Source organism: Catharus ustulatus, chromosome 6 (assembly GCF_009819885.2).
Source record: "Catharus ustulatus isolate bCatUst1 chromosome 6, bCatUst1.pri.v2, whole genome shotgun sequence".
Classification (NCBI taxonomy): Eukaryota; Metazoa; Chordata; class Aves; order Passeriformes; family Turdidae; genus Catharus; species Catharus ustulatus.
The window spans coordinates 7114990-7142500 of NC_046226.1; the positions used below are offsets into that span (position 1 = coordinate 7114990).

At 41.7% G+C, this 27511-nt stretch overlaps 1 protein-coding gene and 1 long non-coding RNA gene across 3 annotated transcripts in view; one reads left to right on the forward strand and one right to left on the reverse strand.

The window, feature by feature from the left end:
• PPP2R5E (protein phosphatase 2 regulatory subunit B'epsilon) overlaps nt 1–11646 on the reverse strand; it is a 73845-nt gene extending 62199 nt beyond the window's left edge. The window contains exons 1-2 of one of the 2 annotated variants that reach the window (XM_033062448.1): nt 11101–11646; nt 8335–8498 (exon numbers count right to left, since the gene is read on the reverse strand). In XM_033062448.1, the coding sequence (XP_032918339.1) occupies nt 8335–8491 (157 nt within the window). In that variant the 5' untranslated portion in view covers nt 8492–8498; nt 11101–11646. The remainder of the gene's footprint in view (nt 1–8334; nt 8499–11100) is intronic. The other variant, XM_033062449.1, reaches the window with a different exon arrangement.
• A 115-nt stretch (nt 11647–11761) lies between these two features.
• On the forward strand, nt 11762–15727 carry LOC116997554. Its single transcript, XR_004418200.1, has 2 exons — nt 11762–11875; nt 12827–15727. It is a non-coding gene; the product is annotated as an uncharacterized LOC116997554 (long non-coding RNA).
• Nucleotides 15728–27511: the final 11784 nt, after the last annotated feature.

Here is a 27511-nt window from a genome sequence, read left to right on the forward strand (position 1 = left end):
GTCATAAAAATCTTCAGAAATACCCTAATTCTGCACAAACTTCTATAATCATAGCAGCAACCTGCTTGTCTCCACCCCTTCTGTAACTCAGTCAGTTCTGAAGTCCAACACTGAGGTATTAGAACAAGCTCTTCAGCTGGGGGAACACAAGAAGCTGCTGTTACAGAAGAGCTGGCACCATGTCCAACCATGTAAAACAGACTTTACAGCAACCTGATATTCCAAGTTTTCTTTTAGGAAGCTACCCAGGAATGATCCATTTCACTTTTTTTGCTGTCTGCCCATTTAACCACATACAGTAACTCTGCCACATTATTTTCCTTCTCTGCCCCAGACTCCTGCAGATGCTACAGGAAGGACCTTGTACTTCACACACAAAGAAAATATTGCAGTTAAGAATCTGTCACACATATTGAAAAGGAAGTAGAGTGGTAAAAATCAATAAAGAGAATAAATACAAAATAATGATCCTTTTTAATAAAATGTATTAAAAATGTTAAAGTTTTAAAATAAAATCTTAAATACTTTGTTTCCAAGCAAAAAATCTAACATCTAATATCAGACATACTGTGACTTGAAAAACAAATTTACTACAGGAAATTCAAAAGTAAATTGATACCGATGTGTATAATTTTGAAAATGTATATACTCTTAGATTTGTTTATTATAACATTTAGAAAAAAAATTACTGGTGAAAAACCTTCCATTACTGTGGATCATTATCAAACTGATCCACCTTTAGAGACTTCAAGACTTCACTGAAAACAAACAAAATTTTCAACCAAGTGCAACAACTAAGGGCAGAGAAGTATTTTACACTGATTCTTTGGACAGCTGCCTTATCTTTTGAAACGCTTGATAAAGATCCTCAGACTGTAGCTGCACTATTTTTTACTTTAAGCAGAAAACCACACACACAGAAACTATCAACCCTACATAAATATCCACCAGCATTTCAGATCTGCTGAATTAACTGTTGGAGAGGACACAGGATCAAGCACATCACTAAAATCAGGAGGAGGTGGAATGTTTCTAACAATCTGTTTTACACTGTGGCCCCACAGACTCTTCTCTCAGCAGATGAGAGGCCTCACTTGGCTCGAGAACTTCTCAAAGAAATTTTGCTACCAGAAAAAACCCTCTTGTCACTGCACCTGCAACCAGACTGACACAACCAGGGAGATTTCAAAGGAAGAGGAACACTGCCATATCCAGATGAAAGAAGATTCTAGAATTTTTCTAACAGATTTGCTTTAACCTCTTACGAAGCAAAGTGAGCCCATGTGCTGATACTTGTGAGTTAGACAGTTACCAAGATGACAGTAATCCATAAATACCCACCCTACCAAAACTCTCTGAACTCCCCAAGTCCTCTCCTCTGTTACTAAGGAATTTTGCCTGATTGAGCCAAAGAAACAGTAATATCTTGAATGAAAAAAAAAAAAAACAGTAGGTGAAAGGAAGTTACCCTGAACCTAAAAATAGTTGTGTGTCCTCCTCCCACTCCCCAGAAAGCATTAATGAAAGTGCTCTTTTCTCAGGGAGGCAGGAGCTTACAATGGATGAATGTGAAAGGACTGCTGCCTTACTATGAAGCTCTACCAATGCACAGAAGCAATATCCCATTTTAAAAACAGAGGAAAAAATTAAATAAACTCAAAACCTAAACTTTGTACAAGACATTAAACATATCTATAGCCTATTTATATACACAGACATATTATACACATGTAATATACACAAACACAGATTTCATAAATACACACAATTTCAGAGATATGGAAAATGTGCTCTTTCACCACAGTAAAGCTCCATAACATAATCAATTATAAAGGCAGCACTATACTTCAACAATCATGTGCTCTATATAGAAATAATAGCTTGTCTGAACCAGAACTTGTATTTGTTGAAAGTACTTCAGGAAAGGAATATAAAGGAGGTACTTATTATAGAAACAGGAGGTTTTATTACACACCCATAGGGTTACACTTGGGCACAGAAAAGAAAATGGCAATATTATTAGAGAGATAAGTAGTACTGGGAAATGTCATAAAGACATACTGTACTAGTACAGACTGAAACCAAAAGATTTTCATGATGATGGCCAGGTTGGACAGAGCTCTGAGCAACCTGGCCTGTGGAAGGTGTCTCTGTCCATGGCAGGGAGTTGGAATGAGATGATCTTTAAGATCCCTTCCAACCCAAATCATTCTGTGACTCTGTGATTCCAATATCAAGTCTGAACATCCTGCAGAAAACTATTAAGGTTGTAGACTCAATCTTGTGAAGAATACAGAAACACACCTTACATAATTACAACTTACTTCATTTTAAAAATTATTAAAAAGAAAAAAAAGAAAAGGAAAAGGTGGGAATCATCATCACTAAACACTTCCAGAAGACAGACTGGAAAAAATATGGAAGTAAAACAATTACACTGGAGGCTTCAGAAGCAAAGCAAAACAAAACAAAATCAAACCACCTTCCCCCAAAAAACAAAAAAATAACCCACCACTACTCTGGCCACAGGAAAATTGGCAGTCCTAGAGAGACTCAGAAACATACAGAGAACTGACTGGAAACATTGCAAGACCAGGGGTAAGCTGGCAGAATTCTTCACCAACTGCACTTTCACTCATACACTGTTAAGATAAGAGGGTTATTTTTTTTACTTAACCTGCCCATTCTCTACAAATTTTGCATTATGAAACTACCTTCCCAATGTGGGAGACAGTAACAAGCAACAACAACAAAAAAAAAAAAGACAATGTAATTAGTGTATTGCCCTTTCTAAACACCATCAAATACTTTCTAGAAACAACCAAAAACCTTTAAGATTATTGGAAAAAATATTCTGCAATCAAGAGATGTAAACAGACTATGAAGAAAGTTAAGTGCATACACAAAAACCAGCTGACAAGAGCACAAAGAAAGTGAAGAAATTTATTACTTATGACTAGAACATCATACATATTCATAAAAAAAATACTTAATGGGCTAAGTCCTTCATCCTTTTGAGACTGTGGCCCTGTTCCCAAATCTTACACAGAGATGGCCTATTATGTCCAGATTTATATCAACCAGAACAGGCATAAAATTCCTAGAAGCAGTTCCAGGATTCATCCCTGATTATGTACATGCAGCTCAAAACAAGTTCCAGTGTTTCTTTCATGCAATAAATTAGGAATCCTAAGATCTATTTCTAGTTGTGTAAATAAAGCTGAATTTTATTTTGGGAAATCATAACCACTATGACCCTAAATTCCTGTTTATATATGAGAAGAAAGCATTTAGCTTAGCGATTTTATTAACAGTTTACTGATATTTGTATATCTGATATCTGTAAAACATTCCAGATTTCTCAAATGAAGAGCAGCACAGACAAGATAAGCAGGCAGCTCCCATGGAAGCCAACAGAAAACAGCAGCTCTGTCTTTCTTCTACAACTCAAATCATAACTATTTCCATATGAAGAGTTTTAGGTGGCATCCATAGGTCTGCAAAGGTCAGACTTTTTTCATGATAAAGGAATATTTTAAAAATTCAAAACTAACTGTATTTGAACAAGAAGGTGCACATCTTGCAGTTCTCAGTCAAGAGTCTTTTCAAAGTGTTAGAATTTTTTACTATTAAGGAACTTCAGTATTTGACCAATAGATAGGATTCATAAGAAAAGCTTATAATAAAATCTCAGCTATAGGGAAATAATTTAATGATCAAAAGCAAATAGCAAGTGGAAAGAGATTCTTCCCTTTTTGAGTATGCAATGTTCCTTTGTTGCCACTACACCAATTCTTTAATGCCATGGAAACTATCTGATAAATGTATTAGAAGCTCAATAAATTTCATAATATTGAGGTAGCAAAGCAATTGGTATTGTTGACAGAGAACTTCTGCTCTGAGTGCTTATTTGAAGGAGGAAAAATATCTAAAAATAAAAATCACACTTTGAAACTTTTTCAACAAAAATGTACAACAGTTGCAGAGAACATGAAAGTAACCTTCACTAATTATGTTAAATCATTGGAAAATGTGGAAGGATGACAGAAAAAAAAGCCACACCTTGAATTACAAAAATGGGATACAAATGATTTAACAATTAACAGTCTCACTTTTGGATGGTTTGCTTTGCCTAATTTCTGTATTTGTAATGAGGGCAAGGGGAGTGGGAACGATGCTGTGAGCTACATCCAAGTTTGCTGTGCAATTTCTCAGGATGCTAAATGTGCATTCCTAAGACACATGATGTTTTTAATCATCTCTGTGTATGTCTTCATCCTCTGAACACTCCCCTCCCTCTACAGATACCAGGAAGAAACATAAATGAACTCCCCCTTTTGCAGGCAATACTGAAATTGCTCTGTTTTCACATGTCCAGCACTACAATATACTCTTTTTCCAGCCAAATGCTTTCTAACATTGCACTCCTGCTGTTCCACCTCTAGAGACTTCTAAGTAAAAAGAGCAGCTATACAAAATGAAAGCAAAATAGCCCTCCAATAAATAATACACCTACCCAATGCATCTACAATCCTATTTTCCTCTACAGAACAAGCACAGATTTGAGGCAAGCCACAAACCTGGTTAGTAAACCTGGGAGGGAATCTAAGGCACACAGATGGAATTACTCAATCCCAAAAAAGGGCCCTTCACCAGGACTGCTCTGCCACAAGCCAGTTACCTAAGGCACCTGTCAGCCTGGGTGATAGCAGCAGCCTCTTCAAAGGGAAGCCAAAATCCATCATGCACTGCAAGATTCACCAGGGAAAAGCATGCAACCTTCAAAAAAATGCATGTGAGAAACATACAGAAGAGCACACAGGCAAAATGCAATTGTGTCACAACTCCCATGTGCACTTCTCAGCCCATTCCTCTACACTTTAAACCCAGTGTTTTCTCCTTTGTTTAAAGTGTTATGTTGGGCAATAGTCAGATTTTAAAAGAAAACTTCAAATCAGATTTAGTCACAATGCAATAAATAAAAATATAATTAAATAATCTAAAAATTTAAGTCCTTACTCTAGGCAAACAGCAGTTTTGTGACTTGGGGCTTTTGAAAGCCTGAACTCAGCCCAGTAGAGCCTCAGAAAGAACACCTTGTTTTCCAAATGCATTAAACGTTTATTTACAAACTTATACCATACACACACTTTTTTAAAAAATATGAGAGTAACAACTTCAATTCTCTATACTTTTTTTTTTTCTGAAATGAGCAACACTGAAAATTCCAGTTGTTCTTATTCCATTTCCTAAACAGCAGCTTATCCTTCAGACTTGTACACAGCATCAAAACATAGTATCTCTTTTCTTTCCCAAAATATTTTTATTACCAAATGAACAACAACAAGGCTGGTTTATCTATCTGTTTTTGCAATATAGGCATGGATGCTCACAGAAGGCAACAGACTGCATTAAAACACTACCAAAACAAGCCATTTCACTGTATGTGACTCTGCCCCTAGGGAAAGGAAGGAGAACAGATAAGATGTGACAGATGTGTAGTCACGTCACTTAATACACTACTGGAAGGTGCTCAGATCATTATGGTGACAGGCAGAGTATAAAAACTTGCAAGGAATGGACCAAGCAGTTACCCAGTTTTCTGCATACATGATTCTTGTAATCACAGAAGATACTGAAGGCCATAAAGTGCTGTTTGAGATAAGGCAGCCTGCCAAAGTCAATAAGCAATATATCCATAAAAAAAACCCACACCAAACCAGAAGGGAGCATAGCATGTATGTTTGTGTAAGCAAAAGCCCTCCATCATGCATATGAAATACATCTGATGAATATGAATTTGAAGTCTGTCCTCTAAAAATTTCCCATACTGAAGAGGTTTAATTAAACTTGAAATTTACCCAAACCAGGAAGCTTATCAATCGTACATCTCCAAACTAAGTTCAGTTTTCTGGGACTTTAAAAGGCTGTTTTGCTGGTATAACTTCTCTACGTCAGTTTAAAAGACAAAATTTTCCAGGATAAAACTGGAAATCATATGGTTACTGGACAGAAGTAATAGGACTGATCACTTGTTGGAAGGCGAGTGTAAACCTGAGGGTTAAAAATAATCAGGACTTTCATGAAGCTGGTCAAGAAAAGTATAAAAACACAAGAGAAAATAATTTCCTTGCTTCTTGCAGACTTTACAATCCTGAATGCTACAAATATTAATGTAGGTCAAGAATATTTCCAAACAGCAGTATGATTTTTAGTTGCCAGTGTCCCTTCTGCAGGGACCAACAGCACTGCTGTTTAGAGTGATTGTTAGGCCCAAATCCCACAAATTAATTGGCACAGGTAGATCCCTGCACCTCTGGGAATCCGCATTAAGGCGAAGAGGGAAAACTAACTCCCAGGATCAGATTCTTCATTTGAAGCTGGACCACTGTAACTCATTATGACACTAATCATAAATGTCTCACCAACACTCTCTGCTCCCCATCTGTTTGTTTTATCTTATTATAGTTTTATATCTCAATCCTCAGGACTGGCTGCAGTAGTCAAATTAAGCACCTGGACACGCCTGTGTTTCTGCAAGGCGAGGTTCTCACTGTTTTACTTCTGCTTGTGCCCATGCCTGGTTTACTCCCTGAATGGGACTACAGAATAGAGTGGTATAATTTCTTCATTTGTACAAATATAAATCTCAATGTTTTCCACTAATCCCATCGTTTAAGTCAAATGATAAACTCCAGACACCTTCCAAAATGCAGCAACTGGTATGAAATCACCTGAGAAAGTATAAAACTGAGCTTCAAAATTATTTGAAAGAATATTTGCTTCTTTATCATATTGTCACAAAACAACAAAAGAGTTCAACAACAAAGAGTAAAAATTTTTAGAATCATAGAATAACCTGAGTTGAAAGAAACCCACCAGATCAATGAAGTCCAACTCCTGGCCCTGCAGAGGACCACCCAAAGAATCACAAATAACATTCACTGCAGACTACAAAGTCAAATCCAGCGGCACCAACCAACCCTAAACTGAGAAATACTGCATAAAAGTCATCACCAGGCACAGTGCAGGGGGGCTGGGGGCACCTTTCATTTAACTCAGGATATTCTATTTGTGCATTCTTACAGGAGCCACAGAAAGAAGCCCACAATATTTTAATGACAACTCCACTGGAACTAATGCTAGAATCCTATTTTATTTAAAGACACACATTAAGATGAGAGATTTTTGGGTGTTTGGAGTTTCTTTTTTTTTTTTGCAACTACTGTATCTTACAAAGTGGAGTTAAGAACTAACCCAAGTGCAGTTCCATATTTATTTTATATTTCAATGCTCTGATCAACAAATTTGTCAAACAACGTAGATGAGAGAATGTGGGGAATATACTTGCCCAAAAAGCAAGGGACATACATAGTATTAAACCTATTAAACTTCCTATTTTCCACAATTATCAGCACCAGCCATGCCTATTTTCACTACTTACAGTAGAAATTAAGAAGAGCAATGAAAAAAATACAGAGAGGTAAATAAGCCATTTGGTAAGTCACTGTTGAAGACTTCTGAAAGGTGATTTCCCCTTCCTCACCAGACAGACACTCTGAGAGGTGCTTTTGACCCCTGGATTTGTACCAAAATTCAGTGACAACTAGAATTCAGGTGCAGCACTCAGGGTATCACAGAGATATTGGCATTTTTAAGAGCAGTATGCTGGATCATGTTCTTCCTTCACAAATTAGAGGTTAAACCTGCAGCAGAAACTCAACTAGTGTTGAGATATGCAAGATCTCAGAACAGTAGGGCCTTGCCTAAGACCAGATTGGCAGCATCTTTCCCCTTGAGGGGCTGCAGCTCATGGGACCTTTCCATTTCAAAATCAGCAGAAGGCAGGACCTGGGAGTTATCCATGCACAAATGGTATGAGAGAGATCCCACCTCCTCTCTTGCTGTAGGGGCTGTAGCTGGCACCACTATCACAGGGTGCACACACCAAGGAAAGATACTAAAAACCAGTTTCCTTCCACTCACAAATCCACTCATTTGCCCTTACCAAAATTACTGCTGATTTATGTCAACTGCTGAGGATTCACAAACCAGAACACCCTTGCACAAAGCCTGAAAGCCTTGAAAATTCAAGTCATGGTATGGGTTAACATCAGTATTTAAAACTTTCAAAAGTACTGCAAACAATTACCACACCCTCAAGTCACAGATAAAATATTTTGTAGAGCTTAAACACATATATATATGGCTTGAAAGATTTCTCAATGCTGGCAAAATTTCCCTGCAATTCCTTGACAACAGAATGCTTTGATTTTAGAAGTTAGTAGTACAGCAAAATTTGTTTTATTTATTAAAAACTGTGTTTGGTCTTACCTTTTAGCAGAGGCAGGGGAGTTAACTCGATAGGCTTGCCCTGAGACCTAAACTGGGAGGAGCTTTGTGACCTCTTCTGTCTGGCTTTTCTGACGGACTTCCGAGAAAATCCGTCTACTTTATCCACTGATGGAGGAGTAGTTGGTGCTGAGGACATATCCCTACTGAAGGAAAGCACATGTTAAAAATGTGTTCCAAATGAGTGAAACAGGTAAATTTTCCAAATAACATCTTCTTGCACTGCTTTCTTATTGACCACTCACACAAATAAGCCGTTAAGAGATGTAAACGATATTATGGATGGAATAAACTTAGTGGAACTTAATTATTAGTGTAGTCATTCCTCTTGTTTACTTTTTTATCTGTGTCTCCCATTTGCCAAAAATTTCAGACCTAATGCTGACATCACTGCATTCTGAACGTCATACACCTGTAGACCTGACTGTAGCTTTAATGATCCATTCTTTGGGATGAAGTAATTCCAATTCACTGATAAAGAATGGGTACACAAAAAGGCACCGATGGTTTTTTGGCATTAAGGTCACCCATATGAACAGGACAAAAAACACAGGACAGAACAAAAATTCCATTTATTCGCCACACCTACATAAAAGATTTTACAGAAATTTAAGAAACTATAGTAAAAAGTACTGCTATGTCTCACAATTTCACTAACACTGACAAACTGTACATATAACTTCTTTATTCTCCATTTCAGAAATACTCAGTTATTTTCCTGTGAGTCCCTTTACATGTTTAATTATTCCATGTCCTGGCATTTCTGGACGACTGGCAGTGTGGTAGCTGTAACTGCTCTAAGGGCATGAGACAGACAAGGTTTGCATGGAGAGGCAGAGAGCCAAAAAAGGCTTCTGCAAGCAAAAGTTTGTTTGTTTCCCAACTCCAGCTGGCCTAAGCAATAGGCATTGCTTCTTCCAACAAAACCTGCCTTGGTGGCACTCCTGCAGCTGATTCTGTACCACTAGCCAACACTGAGTTAATGCATCCAGCTGTTTTATTTACCAGTCTGGTCGTGTCTGTTAAAAAAGCCCATCAGAGCTTGATGAAACACATGAGTAATACTCAAGGGAGAGGAGACAGGAGGAATTCAGGCCTACATGTTACAAGCAGCTGGGTGCACAGTTAACTGCAGCAGCATGGGCAGCTCCACTGAAACCAGCAGCTCATGTGCATTAATGACAGACCATTAACGAGGGCAGCTCTGCTGATTTCGGCCAGGACAGACACCCGTGCAAAGTTAAGCATCGGCGTAAGCACTCGCAGGATCAGGGTCTTAGAGTGTCCTTGGAAAGCATTACTCATCCCCAATGTCTGTTGACTTCAATTACCAAAGTGACTCGTGTGCTACAAGAAGTTGATTCCACAACATACAGAACACTTTCGAGTACTTGTTATTTTTAATGAAATAGCTGGTTACTCGTGTGCTTCCCAGATTACCAAATCCACTGAAAAGGGCATTATTTGGGTTTGTCTTTTGTAAGAAAAGCTTTCGAAAGCATGATTTGTTGCAACAGTGTAAACAAGCTCCAAAAGATAAGAACTATTTGATGTAAAATTACGTATAGGTGCACTGAATCTATCAAAAATGGAGTATAAACTCCATAGCTTCTTCAAGGAAGCATGTGCAGCACCCAGAAGCTGAACTGTGCAGCTGGCATTACAATAACAAAAAAAAGCCTTATTTCATCTTTTTGATTTCTCCTGAGGTATTCTTTTGCTACCAGCTTAGGCTTTCTAAATATAATATACTATCAGCAACATGAACCCGTACCTTAAACTGGTCTTGTTTATCATCTGGGCAAAAAAAAAAAAATATGCCACCACCACCAGGGCATTCAGGCCCCAGCCAAGATTAATAAATAAAAAAGTCAGATAAACTGGAATAGAATGGCCTGTACTTTAGTAACCCACTTCTAAGATTTCAACAGTCCGCCAAAAAAAACCACACAAAGTTACCTGTTACATAAACCAAATTCTGAAAATATCAGCAAAAATATTCCCTAAACATGAATCGGTTTGGCCCCATCTCATCTCATCAGAAAGCTTCCCCTCCTCATCACGTGCATCATTAAAGTGTAACCATCCCTGCAGAAATGTTTGCACGCTCTCCCCAAATTAAATTACAAAAAATAATAATAATAATAATAATGGACAGCGACTAAAGTAGATCACTTAAACTGCAGGATCATTGTGTCAGCAAGGAGCTTTACTGACACTTCTCTGCTGTAAATTTAGTAACAGTTTCCCTAACCTGCTTTATAAATTATTAAAATCTAATTCTAATTCAACAAGACTACATCCAGCCTAACAACCTTACAGTAAACACTGATCTTTTTTTCGTCTCCCCAAATGAACATTCGCTGCCCTGCATACACTATCACAGGGAAATACTCTGTTTCCACCAACAGTGGGGGGGAGGGGGGGCGGGGGGAATAAAGCCCGAGATTATTTATTGTGTGCGAGGGGGAAAGCTGCAAACCCGGCCACCGCTCCCTGCTCCCTCCTCTCCATTCCCCGAGTATTTTGGTAAATACGAAGCCACGCTCATCAGATCCGCCGGTCCCGGGGGTGGGGGGGGGGTGGGGGGAGAAGTGAAAATACCGACGGATATCGGCGGGGAAGGGAGCAGAGGCGCAATTATCCGCTCCCGGCTGTCATTTCCAGACGGGATCTCCGCAGCTGGAACATGTCCTCCCGCAGCCCCCCGCGCCTCCTCCCGCACCGCCGGGCCGGCGATGGAGTTACCTTGGCGCTCCTGGTAGAGAAGCCGGAGACGGAGGGAGGCGGCGGCGGCCTTGGCGGAGCGCGGCCGATGCCTGGCGGCGGCGGCGGCCCGAGTGCGGTTCTCGCCGGGCTCGGTCGCTGCCGCGGCGGCGCAGGAGCCCTGTAGGCCTCGGCCTCGGCGGCAGCGCGGCCTCCCCGGCGCAGGGCGGCGTCGGCGGCGGGTTCAGGCGCGGGCGGCTCCGCTCAGTCCCGTGCACTCCCCGCTGCCTGCGGTGCTGCTGCCTCTTCACATTCCCGGAGAAGGGCCCTGCGAGGCGGGAGGGAGCCGAGCCGAGCCGAGGGGGAGCGGCGGGCGCGGGGTGGGGGCAGTGCCGGGCAGGGCGGGGAGCGCTGCTGTTCCGCCGGCGGCTGGCGCGGGGGAGAGCGAGCTGGGGGTCCCGGTGGGCGTCGGGGTCTCGCTCCTATTGTGGCTCTCAGCGGGCTCCGGCCATGGCACTCGCTCGCACGCACTCGCTCTCGCTCACAACCGAGCGCGCTGCTGCCACCGCCCCCCGCCCGCGGACCGCCCCCGACCGCCCACCGGAGCCGCCGCCGGGACGCGCCGCCTCAGTGGCGCCCGGAGCCGCCTTGGCCGCCGGGAGCGCCGGGAAAGGGCCGCCCCCTCCCCGGCAGCCCCGCGCGTCCCTCGCCGCTCTCGCCCTCGCATCGCTCGCATCCCTCGCCCGGGCGAGCGGCGGGCCCGTCGGCCGAGCAGTCAAACCCGGCGCTGCTGAGGGGGAACCGCGCCCAGGCTGAGGTAAAAGGCCCATCGGAGCCTCTCGGGGGCACGGAGCCGCTTCCCGGGGCGGGCTGCGGGCGAGGGGCCGCGCCGGGAGCAGCCGGAGGGACCGGCCCGGCGGGTCCCTGCTTTGGGAATCGCCCCTCACTCTCTGCTGCAGCTCTGCACCCTCGGGTTTCTTAGCCCAGTGGGTGATCGCTGTCTGCATCGCTTTGGGGTTTATTTGCCCCTCGGAACCAGGGAGCAGCACAACGAGTGCTTGTAGATAGCTTGGTTAAATACCCTAAATTTTGTTTAAATTTCTCTGCCTGATGGCTTGGTGTTCGATGGTTCTGGTTGGTTTGTTTGTCTGTATGTCTGTTTTTGTTGGGAGTTTTCCCAAAATACCTCTAATGGCTACAGGGTAGCGAAGCTGGGCAAGGGTGTGCAGCACACAGGTCCTGTGAGAAGCAGCTGAGGGAGCTGGGGATGTTTAGTCTGGAAAAAAGGAGGCTCAGGGGTGATTTTAGTGCTCTGCAACTCCCTGAAAGGAGGCTGTAGCCAGTGGTTCAGTCTCTTTTCTCTCAGACTACAAAGTGACACAGTAGGGGATGTCAGCGAACATCCCTGCTGAGCCAGGGGAGGTTTAGGTTGGACGTGAAAAAGAATTTCTGTACAGGGTGATTTGACATTGGAATGGGCTGTCCAGGGAGATTGGTGGAGTTACTGTCCCTGGAGGTGTTTAAGGAAAGACTGGATGGATGTGCCATGGTCTGGTTGACAAGGTGGTGATCAATCAGTCATAGGCTGACTCAGAGGTCTCTTCCAACTGATTGTGTGATTCTGTAATGGTGTTAATACAAATGTTATGTTTTAAAACAGGCTCCACCACTTCACCTCTATTTCTGGCATCCAAGTTGATGTCTATGAGAAGCAGCTCTCCTGTGTTGATATGACCAAATCCATCTGACATACAGTCTTTTTTTTTAGGAAATTAACTCAAAGGCAGTTTGAGAGCTGGTTTCTTTGGTGGGTCAGTCACATTCCTCCTGTTTGTGCAGGTACTGAATCCTCTCAACATTACTAACCCTGCACAGGATATCTAGTTGTTGTCCTACTCAGCTTCCTGACTCAGCTTTTGGCATAACGGAGGAAGTGAGACTGTGTCAGACTTGGTTTGAAGTCGTTTAAGCTGTTGTCAAACTACTTTCAAAACTGCTAATTTTCAGCCAGTTCCCTGGTCCAGCTCCCACTGAGGAACCTGCAACACTAGTTTAAAGCTCATAGTCACTGTAACTGAAGTATGACTGTAAGGGATGTGAGCAGTTTTGCCTCTCATCTCTCAAAATGCTCTTTATATCTCAATATATATGCCTCCCCAATTTTTTTTAACCTATAGACAAAGCAATTAGCTTCCTTTCAATCCTTCCTGGTGTGGCACAGTTTTAAATCTCTTAAGATGCTTATGTCTTCTCCTTGTGTTGTCTCAAAATTATTCACATCTTTTTTTTTTAACTGTAGCACCCAAGACTGGACTTCACTAAAATTAAGGCCTCAGCAATGGCAGCATCTGCTGTCCTGCCTGTCACAGCCCCCATTCCTGTTTACACACACCAATACAAGTGCTCTTGAGTCACTGATCTATTGACAACCTTGCTGACCTGTTTTACCCTCGCATCCATTTCTGCTGACCTCCCAAGCTAGGTATTTCTCCCTCAAGTAGACAGTAATGCTGCTTGAGAAATCATTTCCTGCAACAGCCCTAATGCTATGCCTTCATTTTTATTTTATAATCAAGCAGTCAAGACATCTTTTAAAATGAAATTCCACGTGATGTTAAGTCAGAGAACTGTAGAATTTGTCATCCTCTGTAAATCGATTGCACTTCTCGGAAGAATTGTATTTTAAAAAGCAAAACTAAGATTGAACTGTGCCATAGTTACAGAAGGGTTGTGCAACTCTAAATTTACAAGAGTGATTTGTACATATTTGTAGATATTTAAAACTTTAAATTTGCCTAGACCAAACCCGCTAAAATAATCTAAATGCAAACAAGGGTGGGTAACAAGGAATGTGGGTCAGAGTTATACCGATATAAGGTAAAATATGGCAAAAACAGTAATGTGTATTAATGAGGAACAGAACCTGTATTTGTATATGTTTTGCTGTTCCATGTGCTCAGTTCTGTTAGCTCAGAATTCCTCAGTTCTGTTCACTGTCCTGTGTGCTGCTTTTGACGTGGACAGTGCAATGAGCAGCCATAAACTTACTGGCAGCGCACTCTGCAGAAGGGAGGTTCTAGCACAGCCTGATGGCTACACTGGCACTTTAGGTGCAGTTGAGCAAGTCATTTTACATGATTGCACTTCAGTTTTCGTAGTATGAGATGAATCCATCTTTGTAAAACACCAAAAATCTAAAACTGAAGCCTGTGATGTGGGTATCCATTAAAATAACTGCCATAGAAGGGATAAAAATCTACAGTGCTGTCCAAGTCCGCTGTCCAAGTCCACTGTCCAGTGCACACAGATGTTTTTTACTCTTCATTCTGACAGAATATCTACAGAATTAGTTTTTCAGCACAGCTGAACAAGCTGGCAAATAATGCATTCAGCTAATTCATTTCTTAGATGGTCATCATGTGGTCTCTCTGGTCCATTTTGGCTGTGTAAAGCATTTTTATGATGTGTTTTATATCAGGTGATGTTTGGACAGTAACAATTCAAGAAAAAATACAGGCTTTAGCAGGGAATAAACAGAAATCTTACCTTTTCTTTATCATGTGGCCATCAGATTTTACACAGTAGGCTTCCCATTTATCTCCTGGTCGCTTTCTTTTTTCTACTTTAATTTGTGAAGTCCTCATCTGTGATGAAATTTCAGAGCACAACATAAGGGATGAATGTAAAACTGCTGATGTTTCAAAGGGGTACTGTTACTTGTCCTTCTCCTATTCTCTGTTTACCTGTATTTTGTAAAAATTGCTACTTTGAAAATGATTATGTGAATCCCAAGCAGAGATGGAGAAGAACTGAGTCCTACAGGTTTTTTACATCTGTTTTACAGTAGATGTGTATCTGTACATGTTTACATATGTGTTTGTATAAATATATGTAATACCAATTTGCAAGAATAAAAATTACATTTCCTCTGATTAAAGTTCACATGACCAACATCTCCCATACAAGTGTGTGGGCATATATATGAAAATAAGTGCAGATTCAGTACATGCAGCACTGGAGATCTACAAGCAATAATAAATCCTTTTGATCCGTGTTTTTCCATTGCCATCAAAGGTACAAGACAAACATATTCTTTTTAAAACTTAAACTGCCCCACTCTCCTACAAAAGGGCTTTTTAAAAATAGCTGGAAAGGAATTTTCAGGGCCAGCTCCTCACCAGTTCAGCTCTGCTTTTTAGCACCCAGACAGTTGGAACAGCAGTCAAGAGCCCTCCAGAACAGAGATTTTTGTACCAGTGACTCAGATTTGTGCCACTTCACGTTTTTTTGTGTGACTGGAGTTCCACTATAGACCATCTGTTATGGCCACCCAGGCAGGAATACAGGAGCTTTCATCCACATTGGCATTCTGCTCTTTGCAGAGCAGCTTATCAAACAGGATTGCTGCAGAGATACCACTGTGGAAGTCCTGCTGTATTGAGTGATAAACATAAATGGATCTAGCTGGAGCTTGTTTCACCTGGCACATGTGACATCTATTTGTCTGCAGGAAGGGTCATGTAATGCTCCATAAAGGATCTCCTATATGTCAAAAGAAGCATTATCAGGGTACCATGGGATTAGTCCAGATATTCCCTGTTCCAATACTAGGAAGCAAGAAAAGACTTGATCTCCCCAGAGAACTAATTATTCAGACCATCAGGAAAAAGACCAGCCAGAGAAAGTGGTATGGAGGAAGCAGCAGAGCTGTTTGAAGAGGCAAATCAGCATGAGAACAAGGCTTTGCTGATACATCTTTTAACAAAAATGAACACTGTGGAACGCTGCATCAAAGTAACAGTCCTGATCCATCACTGTGATTGAAAGGGCACAATCTGAGACTTTTTTGTTTACTTTTGAATCCAATTCACACATAAGAAAGAAAGCCTTCTGCTTAAGTTTGTTTAACTGCAGTTGACTCCTGATTCATGTTTTTGGTTTTGGGGAGGAATGGTGTGGGTTTTAGGCAGTGTTTTCAATTGCCATACCAAGTTTCCTTAATAATAAGCAAGTGCTTGTTACTCATTCCTCCTGCTCCTCCTCTTATCAGCTGTGCCATGGCACTGTCAGGCCCTCAGGAACTGAATTCCTGGTGGGTGTGGGGTGAGCATTTTAGGGTCACAGACACAACTACTGTAATGGGAACTAATTCTTCCTCTCTGTTTATAGACACTGCATCATTTGAAATCTGTTTCTGTAGTCAACATGGCAAGATAAGCAGGAGCTAGCTCGCCTTGGCTGCTGTCTCCTCCAGCACAGCACTGCTCTCACTTATTCCCCAATTCATGGGTTTGTTCCTACTTTTTTTCCCCTCCCCCGACATCTTAACTTGCCTCCAGGCCCCGGGCACTCCTTTAAGCCAAGTTTTCTGAATTTTTTTTCCCTTTCCATCGCTGCCTGTTTACCTCTTACCTTCCTGAGGCTTTGTGCTGTACGGCTGGGGCAGCTCCCCTCCCCAACTGTCCCTGCCTGCCCCAACTGTCTCCTCCAACTGCCTCAGAAGGTTCTGGTGCTGCCCCAGGCACAGAGCAGCACCCACAGGGGCAGCCTCTGGCACCTGAAACTGCCTTCAAACTGCCAAGTGTCTTATGTGGTCCCCTGTGCCACTCAGGGGTGTCTGAGTCTCAAGTGCAACAAGCTCAGCTTATGGTCTTTGCTTTGTGATCAAGAGTCCTTCAAGTGCCTGAAGGGAGCCTACAAGAAAGATGGAGAGGGATTTTCTGAGGAGCATGTAGTGACAGGACAAGGAGGAATGGCTTCAAACTGAAAGAGAATAGGTTTAGATTATGTATTACAAGAAAGTTCTTTACTGTGAGGGTGGTGGCACAGGTTCCCCAGAGCAGCTGTGGCTGTCCCATCCCTGGGAATGTTCAAGGCCAGGTTGGATGGGGCTTGGAGCAACCTTGTCTGGTGGAAAGGGTCCCTGCCATGGCATTGGGTTGAATGAGATGATCTTTCAGGTCTCTCAACCCAAACCATTCCTTGGTTCTGTCTCCTCAGTTACCTCTGCATTTAATGTGTTACAAACCAATATATACACTGCCATAAAACCATTCTCTTCAGGTGAGCACCTTCTACTGTGGCCCAGCTTCCTACTTAAATCATCACATTGGAAAGAACAAATGAATAAAACACCTCTGTGTATGTGTGCTGAAGGTGCCCACAAAGTGTGTGAACTGTAGCACTTCCAATCTCCTCTGAGCATCACCATCTCCCTCCCAAGCTTGGTGCATCTCTTGTGATCATAGCAGCAGTTGATAAAACTCTGATTTTTTACACAAGTGCAGAGACCCTGAGGATGGAGTAGGCTGAGACAGAGATATCTTGTTCTCTTTGTTGTAAAAGAGAACAGGCAAGTATTCATGTTGTATTTTTAAAACCTGATTTATCTCTGTCTCGTGGTACAGCTTTAACCTATTGGATACTTTTTAAATTTTCAAGTCACAGCAAATGAAAGTGTTTTATGATCAGTAGCTCAGCATTGTAAAGAATGCTTTACATCAGAGGGGGTCTATCAGCACTTAAGTTTAAAATACAAGTCTTAATGGGTTCCAAATTTTGCAGTAGGGATGAATGGATATGTAGGTATACTGCCAAAATGGGAAGATAGGAAAAGAAAGGTAATAGGAATATTTTCTAGAGTCTTCTGAGACCCACTGTCAGGTAAACAATTAGGATAATTTTGCCACTGAGAAAATTACATGAATTTGGAGGTTGTAGTTCTGTCATGACCCTGTACAGGAATTTCAGATACCCTATAAATGACCAGTAAAAACAGATTTTGTGTGAGACAGGAACTGGAGTTGAAATCCAAAGCTACAAATCCTAGAAAAAGGCAGAAAATCATTAGATTGAGATGGAAAATAGCAAAGAAACACCTGAATAATCTCATGACTAAGCAGATCACACAAAAATAGATAACTGGAACAAGAACAAAACTGGTGTTCTGTGCAAGCACTGGAAGTTTAAAAACTTGAAGAGATGAGGATGTCTCACTTTAAAGGAGCACTCTGATAGGACTGATTTTTGGGAAACAATGAGAAGGAATGTCATTAAAGCCTCTCCCATACTTGGTGGCCTAAAGAGATGAGGATGCCAAGGTTAGGAAAAGAATAGCAAATAAGCAGAAAATACACCACTGTACAAATCCATCGTGCATCCTTCCTTATCTCTAACTGTGTAATTTAGAAAAAGCCAAGAAATAAGATGGCTTGGTACAATTCCCTCAGAAGGAGAGGATTCACGCACTGGTGATTTTTATCTCAGGATTAAAAAAGCTTCATGCTGAATTTGACAGAGGTTTGTCAAGATCTTCAGTGGGAGACAGGTGAATGAGTGAGTTATTTATCAGAACTGCTTTGTATTTTTTGTTCTTATGTTACCTGGCAAGGTGGAATATTGCAAGCTTCCTCATCCTGTTGGGGAGGCAAAAGGTTTGAACAGATTCAATAAAGCAAAATTTTAAAAAACAGATGCTCAAGGGCACTGAGGAGATTAAATTATCTTCATATTTTAGTAGGCTGCTTTAATTGCAACATACATGACACATACAACATAATAATAAGTGGAGAAGCCTATCTAAATACTAAATAAAAATGCACCACTATCAGCTTTAAAAGTCTGCTCTACAGAGAAGTCTAGACACCAGATTTCAGGTAAGGTAACTCAGTAAATACAGAAGAATTGGAGCCAATATAAAATCTGTGATGTGGCAATATGTGACATATTGTTATTGAGTGGCTTCTTTGACATGCTGTGCAGTCCCCATACTTGGAGAATTTTCAACATTATTCAGTGTCAGGTGGGACTTGGAAGAATTTATAGCAAGAATCAATGGCCAAGACTCGAGTGAGAGCTGATCAAAAGCAGAGTTGAGATTTTCCTTTTTAAGAAGCAAGGAGAAGTTAAAACCACAGTTTGCTGGGGCACCAAGTAGCACCAGAGGACACCTCTGGAAAATTTGTCTTAAGCTATATTTAGTACATCCAAAGAAATTGTAGCTCCCACTTGAGCCATTTCAGCTCAAATACAAATAAATAAAGAAATATTTTAGAGAGTTGTGTGCTTCTGAGTCATGTTTAGTTCTAAAATGTGCCTTTCTAGGTGAGTTCCTGCCTTGGAGCAGATTCATTTCTAACTGCAGTTCTATAGGTGTGCACATGTACTCCATGTGTTAAAGTCCATCAAAAGTACACGAGGCACTGAAATTCTGGTATTGAAAGCTTTTAGTAAAATGGCTAATGAGAGCCCTTCAGACAAGCACTTCCCAGCAAGTTTGTTTTAGAATAATTAGCTTCTTGCAATTACTGGCTTTTAATGATAGGCTATTGAGACATTTTTTTAGTTCCATAATCTTTGTAGAGTCTTTTGTTCTTGAAATTTTATCACCATCTTGATGCATGAGTGTGAGATACTCCAGGGAAATGCTGTTCAATGCCTGCTTGAGTTCAATTTTAAAATGTAATTTTTTGTCTTTTCTCTGATTTACACCTAGGTCAAATTCATATTGCAATCTTGGGTTCCATCTTGAAAATTCACTGCAGCTTCATTCAGGATCTTAAAATATTATGTAAGTCACATCCTGGAAGATGTGAAAATAGGGTTTTTCATCTTCTACTTAAAGCATCCTTTCTGAGTTACTAAACTTTCTTCCAAAGCACACTGGTTTTGATCCAGAATTTCATTCCATGACATTCAAACTATTCTGATCACATCAAATGTAATTCCACCCCCACTGAAACCCACCTCAGGCCTTCTCCCAGCATGATCCAGCAATTGCTCTTTGGGATGTTACAGGAAGTTGCACACTACCATTCTGATACACAACACTTTGGAGACTTTTTAAAGAATTCCTAGTAGCATTGCAACTCAGCAAACTGGTTTGATGCATCTGTGTAAGCAATTTAACTTGTCCCCAGTTCCCTCACTGCTTTGCTTTTGACAAATTGACAGAATTCTGACAAATATACTCACCAAAGCTTTCATACAGTGCCTATCAACCCATTTAAAGGGTTTCTAGTGTGCACTAGTGTTAGTCCTGCTGGTGATTATCTACAGGGTATTTCAACCTCAATGCCACATATGCAGATTTTTTTATTTTATTTTAGTTGCAAAAATATTTTCCACTGGTAATATTCTCCACTTATTTAAGCCATTAGACAGAAATATAAGCAAGGTTGTTTTCTTTTGACAGAGATTTGCAAAAATCCTCATTACCTCCTGGGGAAAAATGGGTAAAAGACATTTGCAGAGAAAAGTGGGGCATCCATTGTTGCTGCATGTTTAATTTTGTTTGATTTACTATACTTAACTTTTTCCCTTGTTGGCAAAAGCAACCTTAGCTGCTGCTCATGCTGTTTGCCAGCATCTCCATCTGCATTTGGTTACTCCTCGGATTCGCTCTCCTCCTGCATTTGCAGAATGCTGCTTGCATCCTCTGTACTCCCATGGGAATGGTTCCCTTTGTGGCTCACATTCACAGCAGCATGAAGTTACCCTGGTTGTGGATGACATTTTCCTGCAGCTGCAGACACCTGAGCCCAGCTCCCTCTTTCATGGCCGTGGTGATCAGTGCCAGTGATAAGGGAATGCCTCTGTCTCGCCTTCGGAAGTCTTGCATTCGCGCTGTGAATCCACACCCACGTTTCAGTTCTGTCAGTAATCCCAAATCCCCCGTGGGAGACTTCATCTGAATTAATCTCATCTCGTCATTTTGCCATGTAGGTTTATTTTGCAACTGGACCATTCCTTATCTAACCTTTTGTGGATTTTTTTTTTCTCTTGGGAGTGGTTTCCATAAAACACCTCAGAAAGCATTTAGTTCAGTCTCAAAGTTAGTGCTGCATTTGCTTGGAATTTCTGTCTGGCCTGTTTTCTGCTGACCTTTACTTAAATGATTATGTATATGCATGTGTGCATGTGTTATTTGTAGTGCTTTCTATCTTGCTCAAGTTTAATTTTACCCCATAAGGCAAGCTTTCCTCCCGAGTGTGATGTCCCACTTGTTTTATTAGGATTGTGACAAGTCTGCTCACACAAGGCACATCCACAGCACATCTGAATGAAAGCAAACATCCTGTGTTCCTCAGCCTTCCCTAAACCCCAGCAGATGGCTGCTGCTTCGGCAAACTGTGTGCAATAGGATGGATCGCATTTCCCATGCAGCAGACTTATTTCTGGAATCCAAACCCAGTATACTTCCAGGAGGTGGGAACACACATCCAGCCACAAAGCCATTTAGCCCAAATCAATCCTATATGGTGACTCTCCATAGCTCAGCTCCTCTTGATTTTTGGGATGGATGTACAGCAGGGTTGAGCCAGCCAAAGTTGCAGGTGGACTGGTAACGCATCCACGTGCAAGTTATTAAACACCAAGCCTAAAAGTTCATTGTGTGTTTGTTAGAATCTGTGTATGTTTATTTTTTTCTCTCTGTGGTTAAGTATCCTGTGGAGATAAATGGTGTTTTTTTTAAATGCCTGGGTTTCCTTGATGCTCAGAGCCAGTCCCTGCTGAGAATCCTTGCAGGATCTGCAGGAGGTGATGTGGATTTTCTCTGCCTCAGGTAACACTCAGGGGACTTGTGCCACAGACCAACGTCCTTACCCTGGTTCCCTGCAGCAGCACTACCCTGACATGTCTGTGCTTAACCCAGGTCTGGAGTCAGGGGCACTTCAGTGTCTGGGTGAATTAGCAGGAATCACAGAATTCTGGAATGGTTTGGGCTGGAAGAGACCTCAAAGATCAGCTCATTCCACCCCCTGCTGTGGACAGGGCACCTTTGAGCAGACCATGCTGCTCTGAGGATCATCCCACCTGGCCCTGACCAGGCATGGGGCATCCACAATTTCTCTGGGCAACTTTTGTCAGCTTGAAACGTGACCCTGCATGTGTGTGGTGTGTTCAGGGACACATTATCACTCATTTTTTCTCTCAGAAGGAGGCAACAAAGGGATTATTTGGGCTGCAAGTCCAGGCAAATAGCCTCTACTAGGTCTGTTGAGAATGTTGTGTCGTGAGGAAAGGGCAGTTTGGGAGGAGGCTTCATCTTTTCTTGCTTAAAATTTTTCTCCACTGTCTGTCTCAGCCATTTGTGCCCACTTCCCATCACATGTTGGAGTATTTAGCATCAAAGAAGGCTTTTGAAAAAACACCTGCATTCTTCTACAACTTGTGCACTGATTTCTTTGCATGGATGATCTTCAATGGGCTACACATCTGTTCTGTTGCATTCAGAGGCCCTAAAAATGATGCCATTTGTTCAGAATCATAGAATCATTAGGCCTGGAAAATAGAAAATACCTCCAAGATCATCAAGTCCAGGAAGTAATTCTAAAGAATTACAAAATTTCTGATGTTTCTTCTCCAAATATACTGATTATAAAAATGTCTGTGTGCAAGCTAGGCTGTCATTAACTATCCTACATCATCCAGAACCTCTCTGGTCATGCAAACCCAATGCACATTAATGTGTATCTTGGGATATCTTCCTCCATAACACCAGTGTAGAAAGCTCCCAGTGGCTCTGGAGTGCATATTTCCATTAAGGATTCAGTAGGCCAGTCACAGTCCAAAATAGTCTTCATTATTTCCTAAATCAAAGTTATTCACACTTCCAATTTCCCTTACAATTCATTGGGGTTTTTTTAACTAACTGTTAAGCCCATCACACTGGTCACAACCTCTGACTAGCTGGAGTAAGAGATGAGATTGTTGATCCTGACTTCTAACAGCTGCTTCTGTACTTGAAGAGGCACTCCCTAGATGCTTCTGACTTTTTTTTCCCACTAATGGGACTAAGTGTCATTGACTGGGGTAGGCAGCTAAAGACTTTCCTGAGATTTTTCTTTTTTACAAAAGGTTGTGCTCAGAAAAATCAATATTACAGAAAAAAAACAACCTATCAACATTTCCCTTTATATAGAGAGCAGTTTCCATTTGTTTTATTTTATTATGTATCCCAGCCACAGAAGGATGGGCACTGAAATCAGGTGGACAACCTGCAGCCATGGAGCACTGCCAATAATTTAGTACCTTTTGCAAATTGCAGTATTTCTGGTCTTTATTTGGTTCTTTAATCAAGAGGAAACATTTACAATTGGTTGTACTGACCCACTCAAAGGTGTTTGTAAATAAAGCATGAGCCACAAAGCTGTATCTATTTCTTGTCCTTTTTCTTACAGTTTTTCACCACAGCAGTGGCTCTTTTTCAAACTCAGCAAAAGCATCTGTGAACCATTTTGCCTGCTGCAGTGAGCCACGTGGTTGTGCATCTGGGAAGAGAGACAACAGTATAAACAATGCAAAATGAGACAAACTTAAAGTCATACAATCATTTTGGTTGGAAAAGCCCTCTAAGATCATTGCTTCCAACCACTAATCCAGCACTGCCAAACCCACCATTAAACCATGTCCCCAAGTGCCACATTACACATTTTTTAACACTTCCAGGCATGGTGACTCCACCACTTCCATGGGCAGCCTGTTCCAATGGCTGTCAACCCTTTCAGTGAAGAAATTTTTCTTAATACTTTTCCACCACTAAAAAAAATTATGGTTCTGGCACAAGTGAACTTCAATTAAATTGTCATGAATGGTCAAAGGAGGCATCAAAATCATTTATTCCTCAAGGAGAGAGCTGGAATCAAGTGTAAGTACCTGAAGGAAGCCTACAAGAAAGATGAAGACTCTTCACAAGAGCCTGGAGTGACAGGACAAGGGGGAATGGCTTCAAACTGAAAGAGAACAGGTTTAGATTGGATATTAATAAAAAAATCTTTTCTGTGGGGGTGGTGAGGCCCTGGCACAGAGAAGCTTCCTCATCCCTGACCATGTTTAAAGTCAGGTTGGATGTGGCTTTGAGCAGCCTGGTCTGGTGGAAGGTGTCTGCCCATGGCACTGGGTTGGAATGAGGTGATTTCAGTTACATTCCAACCCAAACCATCTTATTGATTCCATTTCTATTGATGTTTGCTATAATCAGAAGCAAAGGGCTGTGTGCACAACCTTGCAAATTTTAAGTGGGAGAGAAGCTTCCTATTAAAATCCTGATCAGAGTCACAGCCTAAAACACACCCAGCCAGAATCCTTTGATGAACACTGAGCCTCTCACCTTCCTGCTCCATACTCATACACAGATCCCACACCCTATGCATATCCCACATCCAGCTCAGGATTTTCCCCCCTGTGACTGCTGTGTGTGCCTTACACTGCCCAAAATCTCCTCTACCCAGGCAGGGGCTCCAGCACTGCCACAGAGGAGGACAGCAAGGTGCAGCTCATCAGGCCCTTGTAGAGGGCTTTGACCTCTGTGGCTATTAAAGAAGGTAACAGTAGGCTCAAGCTGTTCAGGAGAGAAATACAAATAACTCCCTACAAGCACAAATAAGGCACATTCAAATGTGTTTAATTGTGCGTGCCTGTCTGGAAATCTGGCTCATCATTCCTCTCTCCATTTCTCAGAGGGTCACCAGTGCCTGAAAACACTGATGTGCCAAGGAAGCCAATTCCTTGTGGGGGCATGACTCTGCTCCACACAGACATTTTCCCTTCTGTCACTTGGCATAATACAGTATGTGACTTGAAAATTCAAAATATAAACAAGAGAGATGAACAAGGGCCAATCATGTTGCAAGCAGAAGTCTCAAACCCTCCCAGTGAGTGAAGAATACCTCTCCTCTAGAAATGCCATTTCTCCATTCTTTTCAGCTTAACCAGATCTCTTTGCAGCTTTTAACCTATGAGAAAACTGGGGCAAAAATACCATGGTCAAACAAACAGGTATGAATTATAAAACCACTCACTACCTCACAACACACAATTTATCAGGCAAGTTTCTCCCACCTCCTAGTTCTCTTATTCCTGGGAATTGCTTATTGCTTTTCTTTCTTCCTCAAGATCATTTTCTCCTGTAACTTTGTTGTTCTTTAATAATTCTATCACAGTTAAAAACCTTCAGGATATTTAGGCATAATTCTAAGAATGACAGAACTGTCCCCTATATTGTCCTTTAGTGGCTGCTGGTCATTCCCATGTTCCAGGATGCACCAAGTTATTGCAGCTTTTTCCTGAAAATTGAAAAATGATACACCTGAGCTAAACAAATAGAAAAAAAAGCCAAGAATTTATGGGAATGTGGATGGCATGATCCTTTCAGAGAATTATTAATCTGAATTAACAAAAGGGACAATTTTTTAACTAGGAAGGAAAGCAGAGAGAAGAATTCAATGAAAGTTAATACTCCTGGCTAAAAAATTGCATTTTGTCAGGGAAATTATTTTGAGGAAGAAAAAAAAAAGAGAAAATTTTACAAGTATATTAAAATATACTCAGATATATGAAATATATGAAAGTATATATGAGTACAAAAATATTTGTGATGCTTTAGTAAATGAGGAGTTGTTATCTCTTGTGAAGGAAACCTAATCTTAATTTTAGTATTTCCTGTGCTGTGGTCTTGTATGGCGTAGGCAGGTTGCTGAATGGTTAATTTTGGCCTCTGCCATTATAATGTACCTTATTTCTAATGAGAATTATGTCCAATTTTGGCTCCCAGGCATTCATCCTGTCATATGTTGATTACTGTAATAAATATTCTCATTACTGAATTTATTCCTATATGCAAACTGAAGATCAGAGTCTGCAGTGCTCACAGGATGTTTCAAACAAAATAAGAGCATCTTAAAACCTTCTGTCTTCTCTCCTGTGGTTTCCCAGCCCAGGAGAGGGGAAGGACTCCAGGGTCAGTGGAGAAGAGGTCCTGGAGCCAGGCTTGTACTTTTGGGTGTTGCTTTTCCCCTGTACATTATGACCTCTGCAAGGAAAATACTGATTAATTTAGGCATCCCTCTCTGGTAGTCATCCCACCAAACCTGAATTCATCAGTTCTCACAGACTTGTGGCAGGATTAGATACTTATGTTCTTGGCTGTTAATTAATTTTACTACTAATTGTGATGTCTTCACAGAAGCCTCTGTTGCAAAAGAAATTTTAAACATGCAGAAGTCTGGATGTTTGTCACATGTAAATAGATCTCAGTGGCACACAAGCTGTATTAAATACTGTATTTGAGTTAAAGCACCTAGAGAAAGGACAATTCTTATAGTGGGCTGATGCCAGGTGCCCACCAAGCCACTCTGTGAGTCCTCTCCTTCAGCAAGGGGAATTAAGATGGAAAAAATCCTCATGTGTCACAACAAAGGTAGTTAAATAAAGCAAAAGCAAAGGCCATGCATGGAAGCAAAGGAAAACCAAGTATTTATTCCCTACTTCAAGTATTTATTCCCTACTTCCCACCAGCAGGCAGGGTGCAGCCACTTCCTGAAAAGTGCTTCAGCGTGGAGCAGCTGTAAGGATGGAATGCTCTCTCTCTTTCCCCAGTCTCAGCTTTTATTGATGACCAGGCATGAAATGGTTTGAAACATCCTTTGGTCAGCTGGGGTCAGCTGTCCTGGCTGTGTCCTCTCCCAAATCCTTGCCCACCTGAGCCTCCTGGTGAGGGGAGGATGCTGGAGAGGCACTTGATGCTGAGGAGTGCTGGGCAGCAGCAGCCAAAACACTGATGTGTCATTCATCAACACCTTCCCAGCTGCCAATACACAGCACAGTCCTGGGAGGGCTGCTGTGGGCATCATTAACTCCATCCCAGCCAGACCCAGCACAGCACAAAAAACATCTCCAGCCTTCCCATGGTGGAGGCTGTGAACGCTCAGCCATTCCAGACCTGTCCCTGTTTCCAAGAACAATGATTTTAAAGGGATTGTCAGTGCCCTTAGGGCAGTAAATACAACACTGCTAAAGCGCTGGTAAGCAAACAGAGCCACAGGAGAGATCATGGGTTTTTCACACTAAAGTGAAATGAAACATTTGGTTTATCATCTCTTCCTACATAATGCACAATGGCACCAAGCACAGACCAGCTCCTGCACACACTCCATGCTGTATCCCAAATGTGTGTGGTGTTTAGAGCTCCCACAATTTCTAAAACCCACACAGGAACACAGCAGGCAAGTCAAGTCACTGCAGCAGAGGACAGAAGGCAACTTCTGTGCCTCAGGGTCTCTCATCTCACACCATTTCATATCACCCTCAGAAATCTGTGCCAGAGCTGATGAGAATCAAGAACTCCTGCCTCTCTCCCATTCCTCTGCTCCACGAGGCTGCTGCTGCTGCTTTGGCCTCTTGTGGAGTTTATAATGTCATCACCAGGGGTAATTTATTTTGTTAATTCCAAGATTTGAAGCTTGGGCTCTGGAACCCCAGAGGACAGAGAGACAAGGGGCAGAGAGATGATGCACTGAGGAATAAACCACCCAAGGAAGGGAAAAGAGATGAGAACAGCAGCAAGGGAAGTCACAGCCATCAAACCAGAAATCCCATTCAGCTCTTTAAGGACAAAACATACAAAAGAAAGCACCAAAAGGTTGCTTTAGTGCCACACATACAAAAAGCCTCT